The sequence below is a fragment of the Bos javanicus genome, chromosome 15 (genome assembly GCF_032452875.1).
Source record: "Bos javanicus breed banteng chromosome 15, ARS-OSU_banteng_1.0, whole genome shotgun sequence".
Taxonomy (NCBI): Eukaryota; Metazoa; Chordata; class Mammalia; order Artiodactyla; family Bovidae; genus Bos; species Bos javanicus.
In genome coordinates, this window is record NC_083882.1 from 40,586,041 (window position 1) to 40,604,116 (window position 18,076).

The following is an 18,076-nucleotide window of genomic DNA, read 5'->3' on the forward strand; positions in this document are numbered from 1 at the left end:
CCTCCTTTCCTTTTGCACTGAGCGCCGGCCTTGTGCCCAGTGCTGTGCCAGGCCCCGGAGACCAGTAAAAGAGCGAAGCACGTGGAGCTGGTTATTTAACTGAGGAGTCAAGATTCCTCAGACTGGAAACAGGAGAAGAAAAGCAAGTCCAAGGGAAGTCATTCCAGTTCACTTTAATGTACCAAGCACTTGCCTCTACTTCAACCCATGATACTATGGTTGGTATTGTCCTGTCCTGGGTTTACAGGTGAAGAAACTGAAGGGCAGAGATGAGAGGCACCTGGCCAAGGTCACTGGATCATTGGGGTCCCAGGAGGCCCTCTTACCTCGCCTGGAGAGGCCGACGGATCTCCTCACTGAGCCCAGCCTCTCAAGAGGATACTGGTGCAGCTCCTTAGTAATGTACAAATGCTTCACCTAGGGGGAGAGGGAACACAGCAGTCTGCCAGTTCTTCCCCAAATCCCAGTCGCAGGGCCTCTGACTTTTCCTCTCTCACTGAAGGGCACGACCTTCGGCAAGGGAACCAGCAACCTGATACAGAGCTATGAATCTGTTATCCACCCAAATGTGGGGGAAGTCAAGAGTGAATATAGATAATTGGCTGATTTTTAAAATTCACACCATTTTTATGCTATTAACTGAAGAAGTCAGAGCTTGTGTGACTCTAAGTCAGAGAGAGAAAAAATAGACTCTAGAACCTCAGATGGAAAGGACTTGATATTTAATCAAGTAGATTATTCAAGAGAGCTATGCTCAGCAATGGGCTTCCCTGGTGACTCAGACAATTAAGGATCTGCCCACAGCTCAGGAGTGCATGTGCTAAGTTGCTTCAGTCATGTCAGACTCTTTGTGACCCCATGGACTGTAGCCCACCAGGCTCCTCTGTCCATGGGATTCTCCAGACAAGAATATTGGAGTGGGTTGCCGTGCCCTCTTCCAGGGGATATTCCCGACCCAGGGATCAAACACGCACCTCTCATTTGTGTCTCCTGAATCGGCAGGAGGGATCTTTAACACTAGTGCCACTTAGGAAGTCCAAATGCAGAGACTGGGGCTCAGTCCCTGGGTCAGGAAGATTCCCTGGAGAAGGGAATGGCTGCCCAATCCAGAATTCTTGCCTGGATAATCCCACGGACAAAGGAGCCTGGCCGGCTACAGTCCATGGGGTCGCAAAGAGTTGGACATGAGTGAGTGACTAACACTTTTCACTCTTCATGCTCAGCAGTGCGTGTGCTCAGTGACTAGCAAACATGTAAATACGTGTACATATGTGGACACACACCTACATGTTCCAGTTCTTTCCTGTGGGCTAGAGATGCTGACTACCCTGTGGCTTTCCTAGAGAGAGGAACTGCCCCACCTTTAGGCCAAGAGGCATTGGTGACCTCGGTCCCAGGACTGTGCCAAGATTTTAGGTGACCACCCCTTCCTACCACTCAGAGCACAGTGACCCAGACAGGACTCCAGGCAAGGCCTTACCTGATTCGGCTTGATGTTGTTTGAGTTGAGGTTTGGGTATCGTGTCGCCGGGTCTAATGTGTACTGCTCAAAGTTCTTGTTGATGTTCTCTGGGGTCGTTTGAGGTAACAGTCGGTAAAGACTTTCTCTGGAGGGAGGCAGAGCTGGGGTCAAAGATTGCTCTTGCAACCTTGGGCCTTCGGTCCCACCCCTTCCCTCCACCACTCCCCGGCCCCCGCCCCGCTTCCCCTGTTCTCAAGAACTTCTTAGATGTGCTTGTATAACCCTTCCCAGCAACGCCTGGCCCTCCTGGTTCCTGAGATTTATAAAGCAAGGGAGAGTCAACAGGGTTGGGAGGAAGCAGGAGGGAGCCTGGGAGGTGGTGATGCTGGCCTCCTCCCCTGGGCAGAGGGCAGGGACTCAGCTGGCAGCCCAGCGACCTGTGGTTTTGCTATAACTGCCACTCAGCCTCCTGTGGCTGCTCCCTCATGACCACAGGTCTCCACACCCAAGACCAGCAGAGGCCTGTTGCCACCCTCCAGCCCTGACTTTTCCCAGTCCACCAGCTGTCACAGCCATGTGGCCCACAGCAGGGGTCTGGGAGGAGGCTCAGGATCTCAGCAGTGGAAGAGGCCTAGGAGGTCAGAGCACCCAACCCTCCACGGAGTGGGACTCAGTGCTGCAATGGAAGCTTCCCCTAGACCTCTTCTGGCTCCTCAGCAGTGCTGAGAACCCCAACTTTAGGGCTGCCCTGAAAGATGAAGATTTCTCTTTGGCATCCAAGACTTAAGAGCCTGGCCCCTAGGGAAGTAGATCATGACAGAGGTAGGGGGATACTGAAGGTCAAATCGGCCACATGTGGGAAGGCAGAGAGAGCGGGGTAGGGGCTCCAGATTTCATCCAGCCTCATTCCCTCTCCTGCCTGAATTTTGACTCGGCCCTGCCTCCAGTTGAGGGTTCTGCTGTCAGTACTCACCTTTCAGCCAGAAGCTCCAGGGGAGAAGTGCCCTGGTCCCAGCTTTTCACCATCCATGCAGTGTCAAAGGCTGCCAGGAAGCCACGGGCACAGCCAGTGCCCATGGGCCAGAATGGCTACAAAAGACACATACAAAGTTCCAGTTGATTCCAGTGATTCCCAGCCTGCCATCCCATTCTATCCAGCACTTGGTGTTTGCCAGGCCCATGGAAGGCACTGGGAGGACAGAGAGGTGACAGGCACATCCCTGGGATTCACCACAAACACAAGTAACTGTAGCATAAAGTCTATGCAAGGGTGCTATGACATGGAACAGCATAACTGCTTTGGGGGCTCAAAAAGGCAGAGGCAGATTCCCACCCACCCTGGGGGAGGGAGACAGAAATAATCAAAGAGTACTTCATAGAAGAGGTACGTTCATGCCGATTTTAAAGAATGGATAGGATTCTGATCTTGATCCATTCCGGAACAGAGAGCAAAAGCTTGGTGGTAGGAAAATAACAGAGCCCGATGGCAGAACAGCCTGTCTGGTTTGGGTGCAGCAGAGAGCGTGGGAGGAGAGTGCTGAGAGAGAAAGCTGGGAAGGAGGACTGGGACAGCAGCAGAGGGCGTGCTGAGGGCTTACGCAAGGAGCTTAGGTCAGAGTCTGCACACCGGGATGAACAAGCATGGATTCATGAAGCTAAGTTCTAACTAAACTGCTCCATGTGCACCCAAAGCATGGTTTGAAATTTGATGCTAGCGTGGCATACATGCATCAGCATTTTTGGGTCAGTGCTTACATTAAGATAAAAATTTCTCCCTCCTGAAAGCATTCATTTAATCTAAGAATGCTAGCATCTGCAGATTTTCTGGGAAGAATTTTGAGCAAGGAGGCCATGGACTTTGGAGCCAACACTCCTTTCTTGCTCCTATATGAACTCTATGCTGAAAGTCCACAGAGATCCACAGACTGGAGGAAGAAGTCTCAGGATCTACAAGCTCTAAGAAGGATGGCCCATGAAGTCCAGACTAGGGCCGCTAAATTTTGTGCTCCAACCGAGAAGCCAGCCCAGAAGAAACCAGAAGGGCAAGGGAAAGTGTTCCTGCCGGTACATAGGCAGAGTTGACTCCTCTGAATTTAGTCAAAGGGCAAGCTCTGAGGCCAGGATGGGTTCGTCAGAGTCCTGCCAATTGGCTGAGAGCCTGTCCTTTCCTTGGGCTTCAGGACAGCAGATGCTGCCAGTTAGAAAAGCAAAGTGGGGGATCTATCTTCCAGCAGGAAGCAGGGGAATCCAAACGCAGGAGGTACCTCAAGCAAGCTGTCACCCACGAGGGCCACGAGCAGCAGGTGTGACTGCCGCTCGCGCACCAAGGCCGCATTCTCGGAGGCGTACATGGAGGTGAAGTCGAACATGGCCACGTCGGGCTGCCCGTAATGGTTCATGGCAAAGTCTAAAGACGGCAGCTGGTAATTGGTGGCGAAGTCTGCAGCCTCGCGTGCGTAGGAAAGCAGGTTGTCCTGGTTCACATTCTCCGCGCGCAGCAGCGTCTCTGTGTCGGTATAGTCCTGGGGGAAAGAACAGGAGCACAGCGTAGCAACTTGCCCCTCAAGAGGGCAAGGAGTCATATCCACTTCTTTGCGAAAGGACTTGGAATGGATTTGCAGAAAGGCTAATTGAGAGAGAACTGGAAAACTGGGGCCCAGGGAACAAAGAGGAACCAAACCAGTCATCTGGAATGTTGAGAGTTATGATTAAGCGTCACATTTGGCTTTGAGCTTCCTGGCATCCAAGGCAAAAGGGAAATGAGATATGTTACAGGGCTTTCCTTATCAGAAAGAAGGAAGCATAGACATTCCTAGGGGAGGCAATTTATTCCTGGCACTAAATTCTAAAAGAACTGTCTGACATAGGAATTTTGACAGAGAGCAGTGTGTTGTAATGAACAGTGTAAATAATGGTCCTGCAGAAGTGCAGAAGCATATGTCATATGGCTGGTTCTTATGATAACGTTCAGTAAAATTAAAAGACAAAAAAGCAAGTGAGTAGGAGTGATTTTACGATGGACTAAGCTAAGCTAATGTGGCCCAGAAATGCTGTGGCAAACAAATCTGAAAAAGAAACGGGTAATTGGCATAACTCTCAAAGTTTCTCTCCAAGGTCAGTTACCCCTTTTCTCAAGAGGCTAAGGGCTCCTCAGGGCCCTGCTTTGCTCTTAGAGTGTTAATGTTGCACTTTCCCACTGGGAGGTAGAGAACCCTGAGCTTAGAGGACTAGGATATCCCCCCTGGAGGGACACTGGCGATGATCTCTAGGACATCTCCCAGAGCCAAATCTGCTCATAGTGTGGCTACAGAAACGAAAAGACCACCTTTCCCAAAAGGTGACACAGAACATGTAAACCCCTGGGGCGTGGGCAAGGACTAGTGTGTAAGACTAACATGGGCCTTGCGTCAGTGAGATCAACAGGTCAGATTCCATCTCTGTTTATTGATTGCATTGACTGTAAATTTGGGCAAGTTAATGAACTTTTCTGAGTCTCCGTACTCTTATTTGTAAAATTTGAGTTTGCAAAATGAGATTAACAAAATCTACTCCATAGAACCATGTGAGAACTGAATGAGAGTGTGTACATGGCTCCCTAGCCCAAGGCCTAGGAATTGGGAAGTTTACAATGACTGAGATTCCAGTCTGTAGTAAGTAATAACGGCCAAACCGCAGTATGTGCTGAAGTGCATCCCCGACACCCCAAGAGAAACGGCATGAGCATTTACAAAGGTCTTAGATGGCACAGCCTCAACCACAAACAGCGACCTACTGTGGCAGTTTTCCCAACAGCCATGATTTCCCCCAAATTCCAGTATTTCCACATCCAAACCATGTCAACTAAATTGAACCCAGAGTTGGCCCAAGAGCCTTTTGTCGGGTCACAGCTGGAGCTCCTATTACTGGCTTTCCTTTCTCATACCTATTCTTAGATCACAAGATCACTCTCCTCCCTGAGGGTATGGGAGGGTGAATGGAGAAATCTCAAAAATATACCCTCTTCAAAACGTGCCACAAGCACCGTTATGGAGGACTGGGTGATGGATGAATGTGGACACTATGATGAAGGTGGCACCCGGCGCTGATGCCACATGCAAGACTGTGGGGACCTGGCCAAAGGGCGGACCCCTGCTGTGCTGGGATGACAGCCACCTCCCCCAGGGCTGCTGGGAGGAGCCAAGGGGTCTTGCTGGGCTGGAGGTCCCAGATGAGAGGGTGGATGGTAGAACAGACTTGTAGGAAACAGGCGAGTACAGGATGAGAGGAAAAAAGTGGGAATGGGGCTATAAGAAAGAGGGTAGGGCCGAGGAAGGAGAGCCAAATGAAGACACAGGAAGGAGGTGAGTTTGGGCCTCATTTTGCACAGGCCTAGGGAAGACAAGTTGGGTCCTAGACGGAGGTGGGGAGGGAGAGAGGGAAGCAGGAAACATGAAAGAAGAGTGGGGAATCCAACAGGTGTAGAGGTGGAAGGAGGCTGTAGACCAGAAAAGAAGGTTAGGCAACACCTGTTCACGGCTTCAGATGAGGGCGGACTCCACACAGGGAGACCAACTGTGATGTGCATCTGTCCACCTCACACTCTAGGCCTCCAAGCTCCCTTCTACTGGGGTTAAGACCAAGCCTGCTTGTTCATAGGTCAGAGAGGCAGGGGCCTGGAGGGACACACGCAGCTCAGAGCCCAGAGGCGGGGCTCCTATAGGAGAAACTTTACTCTCCCTTTGGTAGTCATGGGAAAAGGCCCAGAGATCAGCAGGAATAGATGGGGAAGCAGGTCAGTTAGTCATTCAGCAAACATTCACTCAACACATTATGTATCTCAAGGAAGATGCTGGCCCATATACAGACAAGAAAACAAGATTTGCCATTCCTCTGGGAGCAAGTAAAGAAGGGCAATTTAAGTAGATTGGGGTAGACAGGTCAGCTCTCAGCTTGTGCAAATACTATAGAGCTTGGCTGGACACCTGGAGACTCCATGCAGGACCCCTGAACCAAATGGTGTCTAGCTCTCCCATGTCCAGTCTGGCCTCCAATTTCTAGAGTTCATGTCTTATATCTCAAGCACCCTCTGCACCAGCTCAGATGATGCTCCCAGATGCTCTGAGGCAGAAGGAAGGCCTTGATGGGGACAACCATGGGCCCCCAGCTCCTGCAGTAATTATGGGACCAAAGCTCAAAGTTCCCACCCACCTGTGCCATGGCACAGAGCCTGAGGGTAGCATGGAGGGGCTTTGGCAATGCCAAAAAATCAAGTCACCGTGAGCAACATGTTGTGGCCAGGACAAACACCCTGGGATGACCAGGAGGAACCTCAGCATCCCAGAAGGCCAGAGTTTTCAGCCAGTGACATGGGAACCCTAATTCAAACTTGGCTTGACTCCCCAGAGATGGGCTAAGAAGAACTTGTGTAGCTCCTTCCAAGCCAAGGTACCCACTGTACCTGCACCTGGGGCCCTAAATAGTCCTTCACTATCTGACACAGACATCCCAATGGAGGAGGTAATTTTGGGAGGCACATCTGTGGAGCAGAGGGAAAAAGGGGGCACGGCCTTACCTCCCCCAGACCGGGTCAGTAGTGGGGCACCAGATGTTGAAACCCACATCCGCTGACTGGGCTAAGTTGGCTTCATTCACTACCCCCCCTCCCATTCCCAGCCTCCTGTCCAGCAACTCAGGCTCTCAGCAAAGCCCTGAGCTAATGCAGAGGAGGCCCAGGGGAGGGCTGGGTTACTAAAGCCGCCCAGCGGGCTGCCAGCACAAGCTGGCATGAGGATAGGCGCATTCTTCTCTGACAAGCATCAATGAATGGTCACCATGCTGCCTGGGCTACAGGCCGACCCCCTGAGAGCAGGCTGACCTTGGATTGCATGATCCTTATCTTAAGGCCATAGCAGCAGTGGCGGCAGCAACCAGGGCTCTGGAAGGATTGAAACCTGATCAAAGAAGCTGTCAGCCCAGGGCCGGTCACTCCATGTGCTCTTTCCTTGCAGCCCTGCTCTCTGTATAAGCAGGAAGGTGCAAAAGCAGGAAGCAGAGGCCAGGAAGGACAGCAGGTCAAAAAAGCAGGTGTCCAAACCGTCAGTGGGGTTGCACAGAGTCGGACACGACTGACGAGACTTAGAAGCAGCAGCAAACCAGGCAGAGAAGTTGCGGAGGGAATCTACAAACCTGCAGCATGTCAGTGCTCTGCATACGTTTTAAAATATATTCCTCTGAACAATCCTTTTAAATAGAAACTATTATTCCTATTCTGCAGATGAGAAGACTGAGGCTCAGAGAAGACAAGCAGCTTAGTCACAGTCCTGAGTTAATACATGGCAGAGCCAAGATTCAACTTGAGTCTTCTTGACTACAATAACCCTTTCCCCCAGACCTTGACAATGGGGCCACAGCGTGAAATTCACAGGTAAATGCGCCCATGTCCCACTAGGACAACGAACCACTATCTGCCTCCAAATTATGTGTGACAGCCCAGAAAAGAAGGAGGGGTAAATGAGACACATGGTAAAGACCCTCACTGACACCTGGGTGAGAATCTCAGCAACCCCCTCATCCAGCTCTCTGCAGGAACACCCCTGCCTCTTATTGTTAGTGTGGGCTCCTCCATCCAACATTCATGCGCCACCAAGGAGGACTTGGTGGGGGGTGGTGCCTTCCTCTACAGTCCCCACCCCACATCCCGACTCAGTTTCTACTCCCACACTCGCTGATGCTGCCAGCCCAGGTCCCAAAGGGAAAGACAGGATCCATACACAGCCAAGAGATAAGAGATACGTACATTAATGATGACACCTTTGTCAAGCAAGCTCTGCCTCTTGGCAGTCATGACAAAATAGTGGGTGCAGTCCTTGTAGTAAACAATGTTCTCAAGATCAATCCCTGAAAAGAGAAGGTTATGGACACAATATTACTTCTTCAGCGCCTACTGTGTGTTAGGAGTCCTGCTTTGTCTCATTATAGGTCTCATTATTTATCTGCAAAATATTTGTGTTAGACAAGTTTTGAAGATATAGAAGGCTGGCAAAGATAAAGTCGAGTGCCGGAATTTACCCAAGTCAACACAGCCTTCGTAGTCCCACAAAGATACTATTTTCTTTTTAAATTGAGATATAACTTTGTGCAGGTTTACGATGTTCAACATACTGATTTGATGTATTTATATAATGCAATACGATTAAGCCTCTATTTCTTTTCAAACTCACAAAGCTCTTTGGGGCTGTGGACCGGTATTTCCAAGTCAGAGCTGAGCACGTGCTGCAGAAAGGCACAGTGCTGTTCGTGGCACGGCAGTTAAGTGGCAACAGAACCAGGATTTGAACCATAGTGTGTCTGAATCCAAGTCCCATCCACCGTTTCCTCCATGTGAACAGAAATGCAAGAGCTACGTGAATTCTCCAAAGCCGAAGAGACATTTCTACCATCCTCCTGTTACGTGTGAAAACCCAGGTGGCTCTGGTAGAGCAAGTCAGAGGACTGGATTTTATCTTTTTGTACTTTCCACCAACTGCGAAAGACTTTTTAGGCTAGGTTTCTCCATTTAAAACAATGCCATAAAATAACAGCTTAGCTCAGTGTTTCTCAAAGGAGGCTCTCTAGCCAGCACCATCAGCTGAAGACTTGTTAATGCAAATAACTGGGGCCTGACCCCAGCCTACAGAATGGGAAACTCTGGGGGGTCTGGCCAGCAATCTGTGCTTGAAGAGGCCTTACAGGTGATTCTGATTCACCCTCACGTTTGAGAACCACTGGTGTGGCTTCTTAGGAGAAAAAGGAACAGGTTTAAGGCAACTTAGCAGTTATCACAGAGGCGTGCTGGGTAACCATGGAAACCCCTTTATTACTGTTAAATAGGAAACAGCCATCCATGCCTAGGGCCCCCCAGAGGATCCAGGAAATTCACTGCTGTCACTCTGTGAGGGCACTGTTGTCAAAAAAAGGCCAAAGGTGACGACCGCAACAAAGTGTGAAGGAACTCATTGAAATATTTGGAAAAACACACTCAACATCCTGTTATAATTTATATTTGGTGGTTGGTTTATTGTCTTGGTGTTTGAGGGGAAGGGAGGGCGGGAGAATTCTTAAATCATTCAAAAGGGCATAATATGCTGGGAGGAAATATTTTTTTAAAAAATAATGCCACTGTGGTGACCCTCAGAAGGTCATGCAGTGGACACACATCACTGGCCAGTGAGAGGCAGAGTCTGGCTCAATAACTAATCCCATTCCTAGAAAAGGACCTTACGGAAATAATCCAACAGCAGCTTTATCAGTAACAGTAAATAACTGAAAAGTTTGAATCAGAAGTCCGCAAACTTTTACCATAAAGGGCCAGAGAGTAAATATTTGGGGCTTTGAGGGCTATCTGGTCTGTGTTGCAAGCCCTCATGGCACCAAGGTAAGCAAACCGGCCTGGCTGCATTCTAATAACTTCTATTGATGGACAATGAGACTTGAATTCATAAATTTTTTATTTTTCCTTTAAATTTGCTCTTTTGATATTTCTACAGCCATTTAAAAATATTAAAATCATTTCAGGTTGAAAGCAATACAAAAATGCATGGCAAGTCATGGTTTGCCAACCCCTGGTTTAAATGCTTCAGCAGTGAGTGACAATATATGCACTGCATGAGCTATTCCAAACAAACCTGACTGTCAGGAGGACTGGGGACCATGGACAACATTTAAAATGTGATGCTGAATTAGAAAAGCAGAATAACAGTATTGACACTATGGTGAAAGCTCCAGCCATGCAAAAAGTAAGGATGCCAGTGGAGAAGTACCGAAAAGGACTACATGAAAATGATTGTTCCTGGGCTAGGCGGTGCTGGGTGTTAATGATTTATTTTTAGTATAAAAGTTTTATTTAACATTGCTACACTGCCTTTTCAAGGAGACATATATATATTTCAAAGTCAGGTTAAAAAGAAAGGGAAAAAAATCTGAATTTTACTCAATTTGGAACAGGAGTTTCACGCTTCTCCCTCACCCTGCATGATTTTTTCTCCACTATACTTACAGACCATATGACATGTTAGTAATTGATTTGACTATTGATGGTCACCCCCCACCCCCACAACACCTATAGAATATAAACTCTGAAAGAGGGATTTTTGTTTGTTTTGCTAACCCCTCTATCTCATGCCCTTGGAAAATGGATGGTAGGTGTTCAATAAATATTTGTTGAGGAAATGAATGAGTCCTTTCTCCAAGTCCCATGGTTGGGTGTCGTGACCCTCCCTCCACATCCCTGACCATCCCTGGAGGGAAGGGCAGCTGGCACACTGATAAAAGCACCTATGCCTCTTTCTGGACCACCTACAGGTTACTGGTTCCTCATCAGAGCGCTCCTGGAACCCCACACTGACTTAGGGCATAGATTCACTAGCCTATTTTAGGATGGTTTATGCGCTGTCTCTCCCCAGACAAGGAGCCACTATTGGGAGGAGACCATGTCAACCTCAACTGTGTATCCCATGAAATTGAGTGCAAACTCCAGGAGATGGTAAGAGACAGAGAGGGCTGGCATGGTGCAGTCCATGGGGTCACAAAGAGTCAGACACGACTTGGTGACTGAACAAGAACAAATATGACAGGCAATCAGTAAATGTCTCCTGCGCATAGATGGTTAAATAAATGGTTATGTATTAACCATTATATAAATGGTTATCTATTTTCATGTACAACATCTAGAAATTTCCCTCAAGAATCCTTCCTGTCCCTGAAGGAATTCTGTCCATTATTATCCTAAAGAGAAACCCCTGCTTCCACTTTACCAGAATGAGTCTCTCGGTCCCAAGAGTTAGGAAAGCCAAGTGCCCCCACCCCTCCCCATTCCACCGCACTCCAACCCCTATACAGAACAGAGAAGCATGAACAATAGCCTGGTTTGGAGAAAGGTGAAGGTCCAACCTGTTTCTTTTTTAAGATCCTGAAAAAATTTCTGATTGAAGATGAAAGCCACACCGCTAATCTCTTCCACCTTAGCCTCAGCTGTGCTGTTTCTGTTGATGAAGTTGGCGGTGATTGCAATAGCCAGCTTCCCACGGAATTCTTTTCTTCTGAACCCTGTGTGAGGAAAAGGGAAAAGTGAGTCTTTCTTCTGGATTTGATGTGAAAACTGGAAAAGATTACTGAGAAAGCTACTCTCAGATGGCCCATGGGACAGTGAAACCAGAATTTTGGATCTAGAGTATAAAGGCAGACAGAAATGCTAAGATTTGTCCCTGAGGAAGAAACCCACTGGAGGCCTTTCTCAGGGGGACCTGTTCCTTCCCCCAAATTTCTGGGACCAATTATCCTGGTTAGGCTTCCAAAACAACAGTGTGCTTCTCCAGTGGACAATCACAGGGCTCATCCTTTAGAACAGGGGTCCCCAGCCTCTGGGATCTAATGCCTGATGATCTGAGGTAGAGTGGATATAATAATGAAGTGCACAATAAATGTAATGCCCTAGAACCATCCTGAAACCACCCCCCATCCCTCACCACCACCCATGGAAAGATTATCTTTAGAAGAAGCAGATACAGACATTGCTGCAAGGTAGGCTCATGAAAGACCCACAGGCAATTTAAACTTACATAATTAAAACTACTGTGTTAGCATATTTCATGTTTTTCCCCATTTGATAAGTAGAATTATGAGATTGAATTCCTGTGGGACAGAGATTTTTAACAAATTCTCTTTCAGTCTCCAGTCCACAGTGACTGGCATTTAGTACTCACTCCATATATGTATAATGGATAGATGGAATTCTAACTTGCAATTGTTTTAGTTCAGTGACTAATTGAGGTTCTTATAGTTTTCAATGGTGTGCATTGAAATCACTTTTTTAATGGCCGTAAGAATTCTGCATCCAATTACAATGTGGTTGTTGTTTTGTTTTGTTTTTTCCTTTTCCCTCACACGCCAACTAGCAATTTCAGGATAGCAGTGGTGTGTCCTACACTTCAACTCAATTCTGACAGTACCTACACGGAGATAAGATCAGATCCCACAGGTTAAGAGCTCAGTCCCACCGACAGTCTTCTATTTCAGATGCCAGTTACAAGCCCTTGTCGTCACCAATGCTTCTGACTAACCAGCTCTATATTGTAGGTTCAAGACCTCCCTCCTGGGTTTTATTATTTTTCCAGAGTGGCTCTCAGAGCTCAGAGAATATCTTACTGAATAACTCAGGATCAGCCAAGTGGAAGAGATGCTTAGGCAAGGTGTAGGGAAAGCCAGAGCTTTCATACCCTCTCCAAGCACGCTACTTTCTACTCTCTGCAAACCTCCGCTTGTTCACCAACCCAGAAGCTCTCCACACCCTTTCCTTTCCTTTTTTTTTTTTTAATGGAGGCTTTATTACAGACACATGAGTGATTAAATCACTGGTCAATGAGCTCCATCTCTAGCCTCTCTCCCCTCCCATGAGGTCAGGGGATAGGATTAAAAGTTCCAACCCTCTAATCATTTTTTTTTGGCTCTCCTGGCAACCAGTCCCCTCCCTTTCTTAGGTGCTTTCCAAAACTCACTTTATTAACATACACTCAGGTGTGGTGGAAAGGAGCTCGTTATGAATAACAACACAGCCATTTCACCTTTATGGCTCTGAAATGTTTTCAGGAACCACAGACAAATATCATAACAAAAGATGCTCTTCTTGCTCTCATCACTCAGGAAATTCCAAGGGTTTGGGGAGCTGTGCCAGAAAGGGGACAAAGACCCAGATATATTTGCCTTATTATAAATCACAATATCACGGGGGATTACACACAGGATCACCAACAGGTGGTCCCATTTCAATGGACCACCACCTTCTAATCCTCTTACTTTTTAGCATTTGTCTTTTCCTTCAGTCCAGAATTTCCTTTCCACCCCAGCCCCAGGTACTGACTGCTGTTTACTTTGCTTAACTCAAGGCATTTATCTTGCTAGCAGACATAACCACTGTCTTCAGCACCAGTGGGGATTCCCCTCCCCTTTGCATACGCTAATACTAAATTGCTCCAGTCCACTCTTTGTGACCTTATGGACTGTAGCCCTCCAGGCTTCTCCCTGCAGGAGATTCTCCAGGCCAGAATACTGGAGTGGAGTTGCCATGCCCTCCCTCTGGGGGATCTTCCCAAGCCAGGGATCAAACCTGTGTCTCCTGCATTGGCAGGCAAGTTCCTACCACTAGCGTGGTGATTCCAAACTTATTTGCCGAACATCTCTTTGACTAAACATCTTGAGTTTCTGTTCAACACTCCCTCATTTTGGTTCTTCATTAGACCTTTGGGGAAGTGGTCAATAATGGCCAATAGTCTCTAGTATTTTTTAATTGGAGGTGATTTTGCCCCCCAGTGGGCATTTGGCCAAGTGTGAAGACGGTTCTGCTTGCTACGACTAAGGGCGCTGCTGGTATCTAGTGGGTAGAGGTGAGGGATGCCGCTAAGCATCCTACCACACACACGACAGTCCCCACGACAAAAAACTACCTGGCCCCGGTGCCAAGAGTGCCATTTGAGAAGTCTGATCTCGTCTGCTTACCTGCTCTTAAGTTGCTCAGATGGTTCTTCCCCTTCCTGCCCTACTTCTGTTAACAAAATGTCAAACCATCCTCAAGGTGGGCGTGGATCCTGGACTTTTATATTCAGACTTACAAACCATCAGAATGACCTCATAAACTAACAGTACAACATTCAGGTGGGCAGCTTAAACATTTTCTTGATCGGTATCCAATATTGCTTGCTTGGGGTGGGGAAGTGGGTGTGGAAGTGGAGAGAGGAAAGGAGCAGCACTGTAGAGTAGGAGGGAAGGGCCTTGGCTAGGAGGACCACACTTCCTGAGGGCTGGCAGGTCAACCCCAGTTCTGGGAGGGTGTTCTGTCCCCAGGCGCCCTCCCCGGCAGACATCTGCAGGCTGTAGCCTCTGAGCAAGGCAAGCTTGAAAAACAGACCTGTCCTCAGCCCAAGAGATGCCATGTGGGACCAGTTGGCCTTCAAACCAGGGTCCTAATAGATTCTAGATTCTCCCCTAAAAAACATGTTATGCTTCCAAACTTAGGAGCAGAGAGGTGTGGTTTTATTCCTTGACAGTTTGGGCTAAACTTATCTTACTACCCAGCAGTGAGCGTGCTGTAAAGTTATGAGAAGAGATGAGGTCCTCCTCCTAGTGTATTCTACTTCACAGTAAACCAATACCATCAACAGTATAAAATGATTCTCTTAGTTGGAAGAAGTATGAAAGTACTTAGCACCCTGGCTTGCACACTAGCAGGTGTTCAATAAATGTATATTGATTTTTTCTTTTAATTTCCATGATGTTTAACCTTTAAAAAGAATGGTTACATATGAGTCTTAGACCAGTCCTTATAGCAATGTTCTGAGAGGTCCTATTCTTCACAAATTACAGAGCTTCCAAGAGAATTAAGTGGTTTTCTCTAAATACTCAGCCTCAAGCAGAGCAGGGCAGTTTGCCCTTCTATCAAGACCCCCAATCCAGCTTTGGCACCTACCATCTTACACCCATTCTCCCCGCCTTTCCTGATACACCCTTTCCCACCCCCATCCCTCCATTCTCAGCCCCAAGAAGAGTCATCACCTTCCAGTGTGTTCCTGCGGCCATCTGCGCCAATGATGACATCAAACTCAAATTCCGACAGAGAGTGATCTACAGGGAGAAATTCTGCCCGCCAGCCAATTTCTGCCAGGACAGAAAAATGAGATGAGTTGGCAGTGAGAGATGGGAGGACAGAGTGATTACATGCCCCTCCCTGTGTTGGCCATGAGAAATGGACAATGCCACCAGGTACAGGCACCCCAGATAGAGGCTCCAAAGGACAGACCCAGACTGTTCAGATTCACACTTGTATTTGGAGCCCTTCTGGCTTAGTTTCAGTTCAGTCCAGGAAAAGGTAAATCAGCAGTGCCAATTCCATGCCTGGTTTTACTGGTTTCTATCAAGGCTGGGAGTCTATGAAACAATTCTCAGGTGAAATCTTGCTGGTTACCCATAATTAGAATTTAACACCCACTAGGGATCTGGGAGGGCTTCTCTGGTAGCTTAGCTGGTAAAGAATCTGCCTGCAGTTCAGGATACCCTGGTTTGACTCCTGGATTGGGAAGATCCTCTGGAGAAGGGACAGGCTACCCACTCCAGTATTCTTGGGCTTCCCTGGAGGCTCAGAAGGTAAAGCATCTGCCTGCAATGCGGGAGACCTGGGTTTGATCCCTGGGTTGGTTTGAGACCCTGGAGAGGGTATGGCAACCCACTCTAGTATTCTTGCCTGGAGAATCCCCATGGACAGAGGAGCCTGGCGGGCTACAGTCCATGGGGTCGCAAAGAGTCAGAAACAACTGAGCAACTAAGCTCAGCACACAGGGATCTGGGAAAGGTTAAGAGCACATAATTTGACGTGAGTCAAATCACGCATATTGTCCTGCCACAAAAGCCAACTAATGTCTCCCCTAAAATGTCAATATTCTGGGCAAAGGACAGGAGAAATCAGGATTGTAACCTATGTGTGAAACTACAAGGTCTCTGACACAAAACTGGACCCAGAATTGAAAGCCCTGTCCAGCAGCAGAAGAGTTTGATATTAAGATATAGAGGCATCATGAGCAAACTCTGGCCATGGTGAACATAAAAGATCAGAATTTTTATAAAATACTAAAAGGAACAAGAGAAAAATTGTTCAATGTGACATACCTAAAATGGATGAATTTTATGGTTTATAAATTATTTTTAAATAAAGCTTAAAAAATATTATAGACCAAATAATATTTCAAACATTTATCTCACATTTACTATCAAAACTTCATTTTTCTTTACTAGATTTTAAAATATCATACAGGTACAGTAAGTGTATCCACATATCTCTGTGTGTACACACAGCTTGAAGAGCATGTGGATGAATTTTATCAGATAACCAAATCTATGTTTTCTTTCCCACTCACTACTTAGACTTCATCTGTCAAAGTACTGCCTCCTAGGGATAGGGTAACCAAATTACAGGTTTAACGTGCGTGTGTGTTCAGCTGTGTCTGACTCTGCAACCCCATGGACTCTAGGCCACCAAACTCCTCTGCCCATGGAATTTTCCAGGCAAGAATACTGGAGCAGGTTGTCATTTCCTACTCCAGGGGATCTCCCCTACCCAGAGATCAAACTCATGTCTCTAATAAATCCCCTGTGAGCTGAAGAACAAACCTAAAGTGACAGCAATGATCCAAAACAGTAAAATATCCTTTCATGGAATTACGTCAAACAGCTCCAGAATAATTATTACAGAATCATCATCTGGGAGTTGCAAATGTTGTTTCCATTTCACAATATCTGATTTCTAGACCAAAAGGAAAATTATACTGTACTTTGATTTTCTTGATCTTCAGGAGGCTCTAGAACCTTCACAAACTCCACATTCACATGGATTTCAACCCCCAATATCAAGGCCACCTTGAACAGGATGAGCTGCAACTGACGAATACCTGTTAGAAAGGAAGTTGAAAGAGATGAACTATCATTAACAATGTCTGAGTGCCTCTTGTATGCAGAACACTATCTAATTACCATATGATTTCTGAGAATAACAACATAGAGGCATATCTCATTTTATTGCACTTTGCTTTATTGCACTTTCTAGATATTATGTATTTTACAAATTGCAGATTTGTGGCAACCCTGTGTCCAACAAGTCTACCTGTGTCATTTTTTCCAACAGCATTTGCTCATTTTGTGTCTCTGTGTCATATTTTGGCAATTCTAGAAATACTTCAAACTTTTTCATTATTACTGTATTTGTTATGATGATCTGTGATCAGTGACCTTTGATGTTTACTATTACAAAAAGATTACAACTCACTGAAGGCTCAGATCATGGTTAGCATTTTTTAGCAATAAAATATTTTTAAATTAAGGTATTTACATTACATTTACGTTAAGGTAAATATATTACACTAAGGTATTTACATTTTTTACACCTAATTCCATATGCATATACACTAGATAGACTACCGTATCGTGTAAAATCACTTTTACATGCGCTGTAATTCATGTAACTTGCTTTATTCAATATTTGCTTTGTTGTGATGGTCTAGAACCAAACCTGCAATTTCTCCAGGGTATGCCTGTGCCCATAATGATCATTACTGAGCACTAATTATGTGCCAAGCACCCTGTGTTCTCTCATTTAACCCTTCCACTGCTTTCTCATTTAACCCTTACAGTGGCCCTTTGGGATAATTACTCTCGTTTTAGAGGTGAGAAATTGAGGCTCAATAGGGCTAAGTGACTTGCTCAGGCTCACACAGAAGCAAAACTGGAATGTGGATCCAGATCTGTCTGACTCCAAGACTGTGCTCTAGCTGTCAGGCGGATGACACCTGCTATCATGAGGGTGACTCTCTTTTCTGCCTCCTTCCTGAGCTTGGCTATGGGTTTGACAAAACGAAGATGGAAATAGAAGTAAACAGCGAATAACGAGTTAATATGTACAGTCAGAGAGTAAATGGCTTACTCTGCCTAAGCTCTCAGCCATCCCTGGGAATGGGTGGAGTGGGGAATCCTCCCCACAAAGTTAGACTCATGTTTTCCACCTACTACCCACTCTCCCAAACTGTCCCAATGAGTGGCTCTTTGTTTTTCCATTTTGCCCCT

At 46.7% G+C, this 18,076-nt stretch overlaps 1 protein-coding gene across 10 annotated transcripts in view; it reads right to left on the reverse strand.

The window, feature by feature from the left end:
• The window catches only part of MICAL2 (microtubule associated monooxygenase, calponin and LIM domain containing 2), a 240,721-nt gene that overhangs the window by 124,270 nt on the left and 98,375 nt on the right, over positions 1-18,076 (reverse strand). For all 10 annotated transcript variants that reach the window (XM_061440774.1, XM_061440773.1, XM_061440772.1 and 7 more), the window contains exons 5-12: positions 16,792-16,908; positions 15,023-15,124; positions 11,369-11,524; positions 8,238-8,338; positions 3,727-3,984; positions 2,436-2,551; positions 1,481-1,607; positions 327-417 (exon numbers count right to left, since the gene is read on the reverse strand). In XM_061440774.1, coding sequence (XP_061296758.1) covers positions 327-417; positions 1,481-1,607; positions 2,436-2,551; positions 3,727-3,984; positions 8,238-8,338; positions 11,369-11,524; positions 15,023-15,124; positions 16,792-16,908 — 1,068 coding nt within the window. The remainder of the gene's footprint in view (positions 1-326; positions 418-1,480; positions 1,608-2,435; positions 2,552-3,726; positions 3,985-8,237; positions 8,339-11,368; positions 11,525-15,022; positions 15,125-16,791; positions 16,909-18,076) is intronic.